The 12,719-nt window shown below is 36.4% G+C and overlaps 1 protein-coding gene across 2 annotated transcripts; it reads right to left on the reverse strand.

Moving 5' to 3' along the window:
* Positions 1-3,799: 3,799 nt before the first annotated feature.
* Positions 3,800-12,453, reverse strand: LOC132631480 (fimbrin-2-like). Of its 2 annotated transcripts, XM_060347057.1 has the most exons (14): positions 12,084-12,449; positions 11,826-11,996; positions 10,783-11,024; positions 10,528-10,699; positions 9,833-9,871; positions 9,550-9,618; positions 9,338-9,454; positions 8,367-8,578; positions 7,714-7,869; positions 7,297-7,496; positions 7,052-7,209; positions 5,542-5,638; positions 4,644-4,735; positions 3,800-4,330 (listed from the first exon to the last, which is right to left on the reverse strand). In XM_060347057.1, the coding sequence occupies exons 1-14, from the start codon at positions 12,168-12,170 to the stop codon at positions 4,148-4,150; spliced, it is 1,995 nt and encodes a 664-aa protein (XP_060203040.1). In that variant the 5' UTR covers positions 12,171-12,449; the 3' UTR covers positions 3,800-4,147. The 2 variants fall into 2 exon arrangements, 1 of the variants encoding a protein (XP_060203040.1); XR_009578847.1 differs by lacking the exon at positions 5,542-5,638 and having other exon boundaries at positions 4,193-4,330; positions 12,084-12,453.
* Positions 12,454-12,719: the final 266 nt, after the last annotated feature.

A 12,719-nucleotide genomic window follows, 5' to 3' on the forward strand; every position in this document is an offset into this window, starting at 1 on the left:
TTTATTTGGGATAAGTTTCCTGAGTTTCTCCAATGATGGCCATCCATATGAGAATTTACCAACGACTGCATGCTTCAAATCCTCCAGAGATTCCATATGATCCACCTCCTTTTGTGTCCAACGGAGTACAGGAACACCATTACGATAATCTACCTTCTTTACAAGAATACTTGACGTAGGGTTTTGCATGGAGTTAGGGTTTATTGGTTGAAAGATTTTTCTAAACTCTAGTTTAGGAATTGTCGGGTCATTGCGGGCATTGTCATTGGTTGGAGAAGGTGTAGTAGAAGTCTAGCCAGCCAACAGAAGTGGCTGACCAGCTGCCACGGTGGCCATTTAGCCGGCGACGTAGATTTATGAGTTAGGGTTTTGCATGGGAAGCTAGGGTTTCTAGAGAGCTTAATGTTCTTGTCAAAGTTTTTAATTTGGGGTAGAGTCGGATCTGTTAGAAACACCTTTCTTCGTGTCTTCTCCCATTGGTGGTGTGGTAATTATCTTACATGTATATAAAAATAACATGGTTATAATGCAAGGACATGATATTATGCCAGACCTTATTAAGTTCGAGATGGTAGATTTCGACGTGATCATGAGCATCGATTTGTTGTCTTCCTGCATTGGACGCTCAATTGCCACTCCAAGGTTGTTAAGTTCAAGTTTCCAAATGAAACAACATGAGTAATGAGGGGTAAAATTGTTGCGACTATTGGTAAGTTTATTTCCTATCTTAAGGCTAAGAATGATCACCAAGGGATGTCTTTATCACTTAGTCAAGGTAATAGACACAATTACTAGTGTTTAAGAGCTACCTGCAAGTAAAAATCCAACACTATATACTGGAGTTCGAGCATTTCACAAGTTAAACTCCACTGCACTTTGTTGGGGTTCCTCTAAGCTTTTGATTATCTATCTCATGTTGGTTCTGGGTATATCCGCAAATTGTAAATTTCATAGCCATCGGTGTCGCAGCCTATTGTGAAGATGAAGCCGACCCTATTTGAGAAAAAATCTTAATTCTACTGTAACTTCAATTCAACGCATCGTATATAATTTGCCCACCATTCATCTCATTCTCTTCCTTCTCTATGTGTGTGTGCGCGCTATACTAAGTACATCCATTATAACAAAGTAGTCTGTACCCCTTTTTTTAAACCATCATAATGATGGGAATTTATTAAAATAAAGAAACTGTACAGAAGAACTACTCCAAATAGGAGAGTTTGAAAACAAAAAAGAAGCTAAGAAAACAAAACAAGCAAAAGAAAAGCTAAACTAACAAAGAAACTAAGCTAAAAACAGCAATGAAAAAGCTCTTAAAAATACTAATTCTGGTGGCTTGATCTTCCTCCATTTATCACACCTCCAAGCTCTCACTAGGTGATATGGAACAAGATCTAGATGAACATAATTCAGGCGTCCAAAATAGTTTCCAACTCACATTTCCTGCAGTTTTCAGCTTAATCAAATCAGCAAGTATTCCTTGTGTCATATGCCCTATTCCTGTTGTGTTTTAAAAGTAAAACAGTTGCAAACTCTCTGCATGGGAATGAGCATGTGATCAAACTAATACCACCCCTACAAATAGCTCCCAACTGTGTTACCTCAATTCAGCAACAATATGTCATGAACGACAGTATAAAACAGCAGCTATAGCACATATCAGATGCTGCAACTCTTTTCCTTTTCATGTTTGAAGTTGCATAGAATCTGTGGCATATCTGATTCTCAAATATGGTATCTGAGATTTATCTGAGTTAAGAATTCTTCTTGCCATAATTGGTAACTCCTGGAAAGTAGTGAATTGTTGTGTACCTGCAAAACCAAAAACAAAGTTAGCCAAAAAAAACTGCTAGTCCATTGCCTTCTCTGAAAATATACTTCACCTTCACTATCTTTCCCTTCATTAATCTTTGAATCTCCTTTACTATCATCACAATACTCCAAGGGGTATCCCATTCACCCATAATGAACTTCTGCATAGCTAGAGAGTCAGTCTCAATTATCAAAGGAACCAGATTATTAACAATGCAATGCTCAACTCCTTTCTTAATAGCAATAGCCTCAGCAACCAAATTGTTTCCATCAGGAATTTGTTGTCCTGCAACAAACAGCAAATCTCCTTTTTCATTTCTAACACAAAAGGCAATAGCACTTGGACCAGGATTTCCTTTTGCTGCACCATCACAATTATATTTCACCCATCCTCTTGTTGGCAATTTCCATAAAACAGTCATGCAACTGATTTTTGGCTTAAACCTCTCAAAGAAATCAATGAGATCAGGCCATTTCTTTGGCATGTCCTGAATGAGAGGAAATCTGGTTCTACAAAATAAGTAAATGCTCAAGTTGATCTCATGCAGTACCTTGAATACAGACATAGAGCCTCCATGAAAAGTTGTATTCCTCTACTTCCACAAATGCCACAAGTAGTTTGTACCTTGCATCTCTTACATAGAGAAACCAAACCTAAGAAATCTGATTATTTGTACATGAGTCATAAAGCCCATGGATCGCTCAGGGTTTGAATTAAAAAGGTTTGAACCCCATGAATTGTTCATGAAGTTTGAAACTCCAGCAAATTTTTGAACTCTCAACACATTGTCTTGGGATTACACTTGTCAAAATTTTGAATTCCAACACTATTTGCTGGAGTAGGTTTTCTTTGTCCAGAATTTTTTCTGTATAAAAACAATGGTCAAAATTAATAGCTTTTAAAATACGAAAAAAGGCCAAATATACCCCTCGTTATATTTTCAGTCCAAATATACCTCTGCCGTTATACTTTCGATCCAACTATACCCCTCTCATTATAATTTGGCACAAATTTTCCCTCAAGTTTGACTGAGAGACATGTGGCAAGCTCAGAATAAAATGACTCACCCCAATTTTAAACACCCCATTCTTTTAGAAACCGCCCGTTTAACGCATCTTTGACCCATTCGCTTTTCACAAACTTTCGATGCGTAGAGGAAGAAGTTTTACTTGGCATGGCAAATATAGAACTAACAAAGTGAGATCAAGCCAAACTTTCCTGCTAAAAATGAACAATGTCGAGCTTTGATTAACTAATTTCTCCGGGGAATGTGGGGAAACATGATGAATGCAGTCCATGTTTGGACAATTCCAAAATGAAGGAGCAGTTATTGAGATAAAATCAGAGTATATTAACATCACAGAATCTAGCAAATTTAGAATGTTAATAAATGATACTAAACTACTACTAATAGATTGTTAACCTTTACAGCAACCAACTAAAACTTCCTCCTCTATGCAGTGAAAGTTTGTGAAAAGAGAATGGGTCGAAGATGGGTTAAACGGGCGGGTTTCTAAAAGAATAGGATATTTATTAAAATTGGGGTAGGTCATTTAATTCTGAGCTTGCCACGTGTCCCACTGTCAAAATTAAGGGCAAATTTGTGCCAAATTATAATGAGAGAATATAATTGGACTGAAAGTATAATGGCAGGAGTATATTTGGACCGAAAATATAAAGAGGGGTATTTTGACCCTTTTCTGATAGCACAGGGGCATATTTGACCCTTTTCCGTTTAAAATAATAGCTATAACAGGTGTTAAAAGTGACTATTTGCCATTTTTCCCTGAAGTTGGGGAACCAGGCATAGCCATGAGCCAAGGCATGACTGAGAATGCTTTTGAACGATAAATATGGCACAAGAAGAGCCATTAACAACTTGGGTAAAAATATGTTCCTTAAGACGACTTCAAGAATGATCCTAACTACGTAAACAATTAATCAGAGATAAATATAAATAAATATAACTAGGTAAACAAACAAAAATGAAATCATTGTTTCTTTATTAGTTCCAAATGATTGATTTGGTCCTTAATTCTAAGCAAAACTTACATAGCCAGTGATTTTAAGGGAGGCGATGACAAAAAGTAAGATACAACTATGGACATGATACAACAACCAGAGGCTTACATTACAATGCCTTCTTATATCCAATACAATTACAACTTTCTTGCTATATCCACATTATGTGTTTGTGTTCTGGAAAATTGCTTTCAGACTGATTTGATTTCTACAAAGTGATAATCACTCTAAATCTTTTGAAAATTTCAATAAAAATGGCAGCACGAAGAAGATAGAAATTCAGCACATGATATATCTGGAAAAATCACCCAGTTATCTGTTACTGATATCATCCACTGAAGACTCAGAAGTTGTATCGTCCAATGTAGAGGTTGAGGCTGTGTCTACTGAGCTACTATCGCTATCTGAAGATGCAAAATTTTGGTCCTCTGACGGTTGTTTCAAGTGCCAATACATTATACTTGCTGTCAGCGTAAGGATCATCTTTTGATTTACCTGATTAAACACAACAATTATATATAGTTCTGCAGCATACTAGAAGAGACTTGTGAGTTGGGCCAATACACAAGTTCTTAGTGTAAAATAGAGGGCATTAGTAAAATCTATGGGTTGCCAAAACTAAAAGAAGGGCTTCTCAACCTTTTCTCAAGGAATTAATATGCTTGCTAAAGGTAAAATAATCCCGGGATTATTAGATATGAGAACCTCCGATTAGGAAGGACGCACCAATTATTAGAACGTCTTAGTGGTGATTAACAGAAGTAAAAGAAAGTGACCAAAAGACAACTGCATAACAACGAACAATTACCTCAATTATATCTTCAGGTAGCAAAAAAATTGAACATCCCAGCTTCCTGGCAATACTGATTATGTAGGTTGCATTCATCTTCTTCTGCTCCTCTGCATCATCCAAAATTTTGAATAAATCAGAGAGTCAACCTCATGATACTAACAGTAGCCAGGAACCGTGAAAGCAAACGAGTACCAAAAGGTCGAAGCTGATGAAGTTTCTGTGAGACTTAGCTCCCTCACAGTAGGAGAAGAGGAAGGAAAATATAACATTGAGACTGTTGGAATGCAAGGAAATTGATTGAAATAGATAAAAGTCAGTTATTCTAACTATGTTGAATGACCTTCCAACGATCAGGGCCATTTCAACTGTTCAGTCTGTTTTAGTGCCAAGAAACAGATAGTATTAGGCAAAAGCAGAAAAGACGTCTTCCTGGCGGAAAATGTCATCAACAGACATATAGCTATTGTGCTTACGATTCAAAAAAGTTTGGTTGATGGGAGTGTGATATATTAAAACCTCGGCACCTCTGTTAGGGAAAGGAATTCCTGTCACTTGACTAAAGTATTTCAGAAATTACTGTTCTGAAAAAGTTACACATGATACATAGTGTGTAAAGCAAAGGGGAAAGAGATCTGGTAAATTATTTCAAAAATACCATATAATCTGCACTATTTTCCCCCCTGCACCTCTGTTGAGAACCTAGCTCATATAAATCAGTCGGGCATCCCTCAACATTTACATTGAATTACATTTGATAATAATTTGTTACCGTAATGCAAAAGCAAAACCAAAAGAACAAAGAAATATATTGCGAGAAAATATCAAGAACCAAATTCTTTTGTATACCACCAAGAAAGTGTATTGACTTGACTTGTTGAAAGCGGGAACCTGTTTGAAGGCTGAAAGAAAATACCTGTTTCCCCTTTTGTTACAAGACTCCAGTTAACAGCTCGAGGATGAACAGAACTTAGCAGTTCAAGGAAAAAGATTCCAGTTGACAAACTCTTATCCTGTAAATAAAACAAAGTCCACACCTTCTTCATCGTGGTAACGAGGTAAAATAGTAGTAAAATTAAAGATATGTATTGGCCATCTTGTAGCACATTATTCAACTCATGCCTTGTCCAACAACTCTATCTATATTCTCCATTTCTCCTAAATGGGCCGTTTTCTCTAATGTACAAGACGTGATTGCAACATTCTACAACAACAACAACAAGCCCAGTATAATCCCACCATGTGGGGTCTAGGGAGGGTAGAGTGTACGCAGACCTAACCCCCACCTTGAAAGGTAGGGCGGTTGTTTCCGAAAGACCCTCGGCTCAAGAGAGGAGAACAAGAGAGGAAAAACAAGACAAAAGGTTAGATAGGACCAAGCATATCGAAAACAATATGAAAGCAAGAAATAACAAAAGCGAGAAAGTCATGGTAGAACAGTCCGGAAAGAAAGGAGCATTAACTACTAAAGATAACTAAGATAACCAAAGTATAAGCAGCAATCAAATGCAGAAATCAAATGGCAATAAACAAATGAGCAAAACTACAAATACTATGGTGAAAGGATTAGCCACCTAGCCTTCTATCCTAATCTGAGTCCTCCACAACCTCCTATCTAAGGTCATGTCCTCGGTGAGCTGAAACTGTGTCATATCCTGTCTAATCACCTCTCCCCAATACTTCTTCGGCCTCCCTTTGCCTCTCCTGAAACTGTCCACAGCCAACCTCTCACACCTCCGCACTGGGGCATCTGTGTCTCTCCTCTTCACATGTCCAAACCATCTCAGCCTCGCTTCCCGCATCTTGTCCTCCACCGATGCCACTCCCACCTTGTCTCGGATATCTTCATTCCTAATTCTATCCCTCCTAGTGTGCCCACACATCCACCGCAGCATTCGCATTTCCGCGACTTTCATCTTCTGAACGTGAAATTTCTTGACTGGCCAATACTCCGCCCCGTACAATAAGGTCGGTCTAATCACCACTTTGTAGAACTTGCCTTTAAGTTTTGGTGGTACTTTCTTATCACACAGCACTCCGGAGGCGAGCCTCCAATTCATCCACCCTGCACCAATACGATTTGAAACATCATCGTCGATATCCCCATCTCCCTGTATAATAGACCCAAGATACTTGAAACTTCCTTTCTTTTGAATGGCCTGGGTACCAAGCCTCACTTCCTCGTCAGCCTCACGCGGTAGGCCACTGATTGCAACATTCTGATTTCTTAATATGCCTCAGGCCAACAGTAACTCAAATAAAGCATCTGACTCATCAAATGGTGATATCGCAAGGAAAATGAGTGAACGTTTTACTATAGAATTTATTTTTTTGTCTAAAACTTGGTTCTCAGTTCTCACATAGAGTCACTTGATTCTTAAAACTATTGGGATTTTAGTAAACAGATATATCTGTGGAGATGATACCTTAAAACTTGTCATATGACTCTGGCTTCCTGAGTTTCTTACTTTGCTGTTAGCCCACTCCAAAATGTGGGCATCAGTAATTTCCTTCCCATGGGAGTGAAACCTCAAATTCTTTAGGAGCTGAAGCATGTTACATCTCATTAACTGCCACAAGTAAGCTGAAACATGAAATAACGTGGTTGGTCCATAACAATTTGAGCTTTTTGATTTCTAATTCAGTAAGGGAAATAAACTAGAAGGCTTACCCAATATTAACTTCTTGTTTCCCTGCACAACGTCATTTCCAGCAATATTTACTAGGGAAAACTTCAATTGTTTGCCAATCTTGACTACTTGGTTGCAATTTTCTACTTTTCTGAAAGGCATCTTAATTGGAGGCTTAGTGGCAATTTTCCAATTAACAATTCCTGGGGAGATCTTGTCAAGGGTCTCCAAAAGCACCCATCTGCATAAGACAAACATTCACGCAGAATGAAACATAGTCAGCAGAAGTGCTCTTCACATAAACGTTTATGAAAGAACTTCTGTAAAAGCCAAATAACATTAGAGCAGAGTTGAAGTTCTTTATTTGCAAGGGATCAAAAAGAAATTGAACTAATTCCGGAGCATGATTATACTACCATTGGGAAATTTCTACACTAAAGTATCAAGGTAGCACTCACCCATCTCTAAGATCTTCGAAAACATTGTCTATGTATGATAAATTTCCAAGACTATTGATCCAAAAGCGAAATGATCTTTCTTCCCTGGACATCTGAGCTTCATCTGGTGATATCTCAACAAATGATATCTGTTTTGTTTGTGTTGAAAGCCCATTCCTATAGATGAGAGATTTATGATCAGTTTATAGATTGAAACAAAATGATCAAATAAACAAAAGTTTACAGAATGCCAACCCCAGTAAAGTGTAAAATACAAGTTTTACAATAACCCCGACGCAGATAGTATATCAGATTTATACAGCAAAATTGGTGAATCCTAGAAGCGTTTTAATTGTGGGAAAACCTACAACAAATTTCAGATTAACTTTGTTTATTCAAGTCTCTTTGTAGACATGTAATGTGAAGCTAGTGATAAGTAATTATCCAAGCAGCATGTTAGAAAAAGGACACTGCAATGCACATAAAAACTCGTAGCTTTTAGAAGTATCAAGGTAGAACCCAAGCAAATGTGGTTTTAATGCAAGTAAAGTTCTTCAAGAACTTAGAAGAACCAGCTAACGCTTCTTCTAGTTAGGTGTCAAAGCCAAAAAGAAAAACACAGTGAACAACGTAAGCTCACAATTAGAGTGAAAAGAAACATTTACTATTCTCACCTATGCTGAAAGATATGTGCCACAAATGCAAGGTTAAGATTTGGAGAACCTTCCACAATATCTTTCGCCGTTAAGTATCTTTTGCAGCCCATCCTATCTGCATGTTCCAGGACCAATTTTGCTCTTTCTAAAGGGTCTCTTAAAGTGAGCATGGAAGGATTGGTGTTCTCTGGTGCTAGAACATTTAGGAGGTGAGCATAAGCTTCCCCATCCTGCGTAAGCAATTAGAAAAAAAAAAAAAAAAAAAAAGAATTAACATTATATCTACGAAATGGGAAACAACATAGAAGAGATGAAAACTGAAATCTCTTTTATTTTATTATTGAGTAAGGGACATACAGAAAATCTCACATATCATAAATTTTCATAGGAGGCAGTAAGGATATATCGGTTGATCAAATTGGTTCCTATTTATCATTTCTGTTCCAAACTTATTTAGCACTCTATGGCATAGGGAGAAGAGAAATGAAAGAACTGAAATAGTTTCTACTGATTATAGTGTCAATGCATAGATCAAGAAATCCCATAAATTATACTCCCTCCTTCACATTTTATGTGGCACTATAGTATGTTCCAAAATCATTTTTTTATATTTGGAAACAATTTAACCTTGAACTTTTCAGTTTACCCTTAATGGCATCCTTTATTAGCCTCAGAAATCTCATGGCATGTTCACACCAAAAGTCTTTTTCTCTTTGTTAAACTTTGTGCCAGTCAAACTACGCAACAAAGATTGAAACGGAGGAGGGAGTAGTTGTTTTTATATGTTTGGAACCATTATGCTGTAGTTCATGCTGCCCAAATAGGCAAGAGAATATAGAGTCACCAGTAATAGAGTCTCTACCATCCCTTGAGAGAAAACTATCTTTCTTTAGAAGAATTAAATAAAAACTGCAGATATAAAACATAAAAAGAAAAAGAAAATATTGTCATGCTTGATTGATACACAAGTCCAATTCATTCCCATCTACCTTAATGTCAGAAGAGAAGTTTGTCACGATTTTCCTGTATCCAGATTTCTTCAATTGAAAATTCATCCATCTAAGCAGGATCTTTTCTGGAGGAAGGCTCATCAACGCCTCTACATCCTGAGATCATAAAAGTGAGCTGAAGCATATAACACAAGCTTTCTTGGAAGATAGTCACATGAACAAAGCATTTAATGAGTGAATGTCCACTCTACCTTGCTATCATCAACTAACTCCACCAATTGAGGTGTTTTCTTTAGATTGAGATCTGCCAATAGTTGAATCTGAAATAGCGTGAATTTAAAAAATCAATATCCTCGGAAAATATGAAGATTGCAGTTTTGTGTCCTAAGATTTAAAATATATGGTGATACCATTTTGTATGTTAACGCCGGCTGCTATTCCTAAGGTAATCTAGTCCTATAAAAAGTTGCTCCAAAACTTCAAATTTGAAAATCATCTTAAGTAGTCAATAAAGTACACATTCAGTACCCTTACCTTAATAATTTGAGATATTACTCCAAGAACAAGATGCCTCTGGAAACAAATCACACAACCAAGTATTAATACAGTATAACTGTTACACCAAAAAGCTGGTAATCAAAAGAATGTCACTCACAAATATCACATGAAAAAGAAGCTCATCATGTCAAGAGTTGGAGTAAATATTCATATTGGAAAACCAGTAAACATGCAACACATAATTCAGTAAAATGTTGACAAGATTTTTCTCAAGCCTTTGATCAAAGTCATCATCTAGCCAAAGACCAGAGAACGAGATGATGCAAAGGCAGCAAGGAAAAGGACATAGGTAATTGGATGTCTTCGAATATACTAGCGCCTAGAAGAGAATGGACTTCTCCAATGGAACAAAAAATTTAAGCTTATAGGCTTTTCCAAATGACAAGAGAAAGGAAAGGCCAAACTAACTATTGAGTCTTTTGTTAGAATAATGTATCGATAAATCTATTTGGACTAAAGTAAAATTATGAGTTGACAAACCAAATGATCAGATGATATCATACTAACACTGCTCAAAGCCAAAGATAGAGAATCCTACACCATCTGATGAGAAATACGCTTTCCAAACTACATTCCCAAGGGACTCAAATGGAAACAGAGTCATAATAATATGACAATCTCAGGGGAGAACTGATGCAAATGTTAAGAGGGATTCATAAAGATACACATACCCTTCCTTCAATAAAGTCTTGAGTCCCAATATTGACCACAGTACATCCAATTGCCTTAGCTGAGTTTAGGCACAAAGTGTGATTTTCATTCCTTTCCCATGGATTAAGCATTCTCTTCATATTTATTGCTCGTTCATCAATTGTTCCAGGCACAGCGACATTGATAAGCTTACTGCAACAAACGGGAATTAATTAACAATCCAGACGATGGGGTTTACAAGCTCTAGGGACATGTGTAGCAAGATTGATGCTAACCAGATAAGAACTCCATCCTTGGCAATCTCAAAGAGATTGTTTGTAGAAGGATCAATAGGAAGGATTTTTTTCAAAAATTCATCTCCACCAAGATAGTTGTTAATATGGGCAACATATGATGCCTTCTCAGATTCACTAATTGTATGGAGTAGTGTACAAGTTGGAGACTTTAGGAAAGCTGATGAGTTCTTGGCATTATTTCCCATTCTAGCTGTGGCATGTCCTTGGAGTTTCAAATACACCTGTCATTTTTTGCACTCTTTAGATACATCCACTCTGCTGTATGTTGTGAAAAAGGTCTACAAACAGAGCGAACACTTAAAAGCAAAATGTATGTGTGAATCTGTAGCAGAATGTATGTGTGAAACTTTGATTAAATAACAAAATGCATATCACATAGATTAGAGAGAATGTATCAATGTATGCATCCATTTATTATCTGTTCTTTTTCAAAATTGATGGAAGCTGTGTTCTGGATTTAGTAGAAGCATTTCTTTTACTAGTATTACAAGACAATATACGCAAAATTCTCAAATCAAGTCCAAACTACCTTTACTTTTAGATATGATAACAAAGGATAAAAGGGACTATATACAAGGTACGAACTTATAAATCTCCTATCTTTGTGATTTTGTGGTTAGTCTTTTAATCTAGCAAGCATATAAAAATAGGTTAAGCTAGCACCATAGATTTTGGATCAGATTATGAAAATTTATCTTCAAATATCTGTTTGGCCGTGAAATTTAATCAGATTTTGGAAATTTATGTTCAAAATATTTTCAAGTTTCCCAAACCAATTTTTGGGAGAAATTTCACTTGGACTCACAAAGACAACTTCTGAGTCCCGAAAAGTCACAACTTGAAAATCTATAGCCAAACAGGAGCTAAAAGTTCACTTTAATGAAGAAATTCAGTAGTTGATATCAAATTTGGTCAAATTCCAAATGAGGATGATCCAACAGCCACAAAAAATTCAAGTTTTCAAAACTGGTTTAGTGCATATATATGTAACAACATTTTTCAAGTGGGGTATATATACATACCCGAAGAAATAGCTCGAAATCAACGTCATCATCCATACATTTATAGGAATCTGTGAGAAAGGACTCTCTTTCTTGCTCTGTAAGATTCTCTCCAACGTGTTTCAGTTTCGCCATTTGGGAAGGCAAGTCCGCCAGCGTCAAACCTCCCTTATCTCTCCTCATCGTGTTGAACTGCACAAACAATAAACTGTAATCCCATAGAGAATTTAATTTAATAAAGAAAAGAGATAAGTATTTTTTGTTAGAGAGAAAACATACGTGAGATTTTAAAGTCCTGAGTTCCACCTGAGTGAACTGATATTGAAGCCATGGATCAGATACCAATACACCAACATATCCAGCCATTGATTTTTGTGTGAGTGAGAGAAATGGCTTAACACTAGAGCTGGGGACGGAAAACACCTGCCACTCTCTGTTTCTTTTAAATTCAAATTTTGACGCTATTGTTAACTCCTCCTACTCCCTTGTTTTCTTCAGATAGTAACACTTAACTCAAACATGGTACACTACTTAATAATTAAACCCTCTACTTTCTTAACTTAAGTATTCCTTTTAATTTAAGTTCAATTTACTGAAAAAAATTATTTGTCCAATTTAACAAATCAAGTGAATTTTTTTTATTTATTTTTTTGAATCTTACTCTTATCATTAAGTATTTACTTTTTTAAGATCTATTGGAGCACTAGTATTTAGATTAGATTTATATAACATACTCTAATAAATATGAGTAACTTAATAAAATAAATATTTAGTATAATTTTAAAAGCATGTAAAATGCAAAATTAAAAACAGTCTTTATACCTTTTAAGGTGGGTTAAAGTCACACACTTCTCTCTGGATCACACTTGCGAAATTACACTAGTGGGTTGTTGTTGTTATTGTTAGTACTCCAAA

This window comes from Lycium barbarum, chromosome 3 (genome assembly GCF_019175385.1).
Source record: "Lycium barbarum isolate Lr01 chromosome 3, ASM1917538v2, whole genome shotgun sequence".
Classification (NCBI taxonomy): Eukaryota; Viridiplantae; Streptophyta; class Magnoliopsida; order Solanales; family Solanaceae; genus Lycium; species Lycium barbarum.

Excerpts from the sequence above, each read along its gene's own strand:
- LOC132631480 (XM_060347057.1), bottom strand. The coding sequence starts at position 12,170 with ATGGCTGGATATGTTGGTGTATTGGTATCTGATCCATGGCTTCAATAT. Across the intron at positions 9,872-10,527 it reads AAGACTTTATTGAAGGAAGG|AGGCATCTTGTTCTTGGAGT; the intron begins GTATGTGTATCT and ends ATTTGTTTCCAG. Across the intron at positions 4,736-5,541 it reads TGTAACAAAAGGGGAAACAG|AGGAGCAGAAGAAGATGAAT; the intron begins GTATTTTCTTTC and ends TGGATGATGCAG.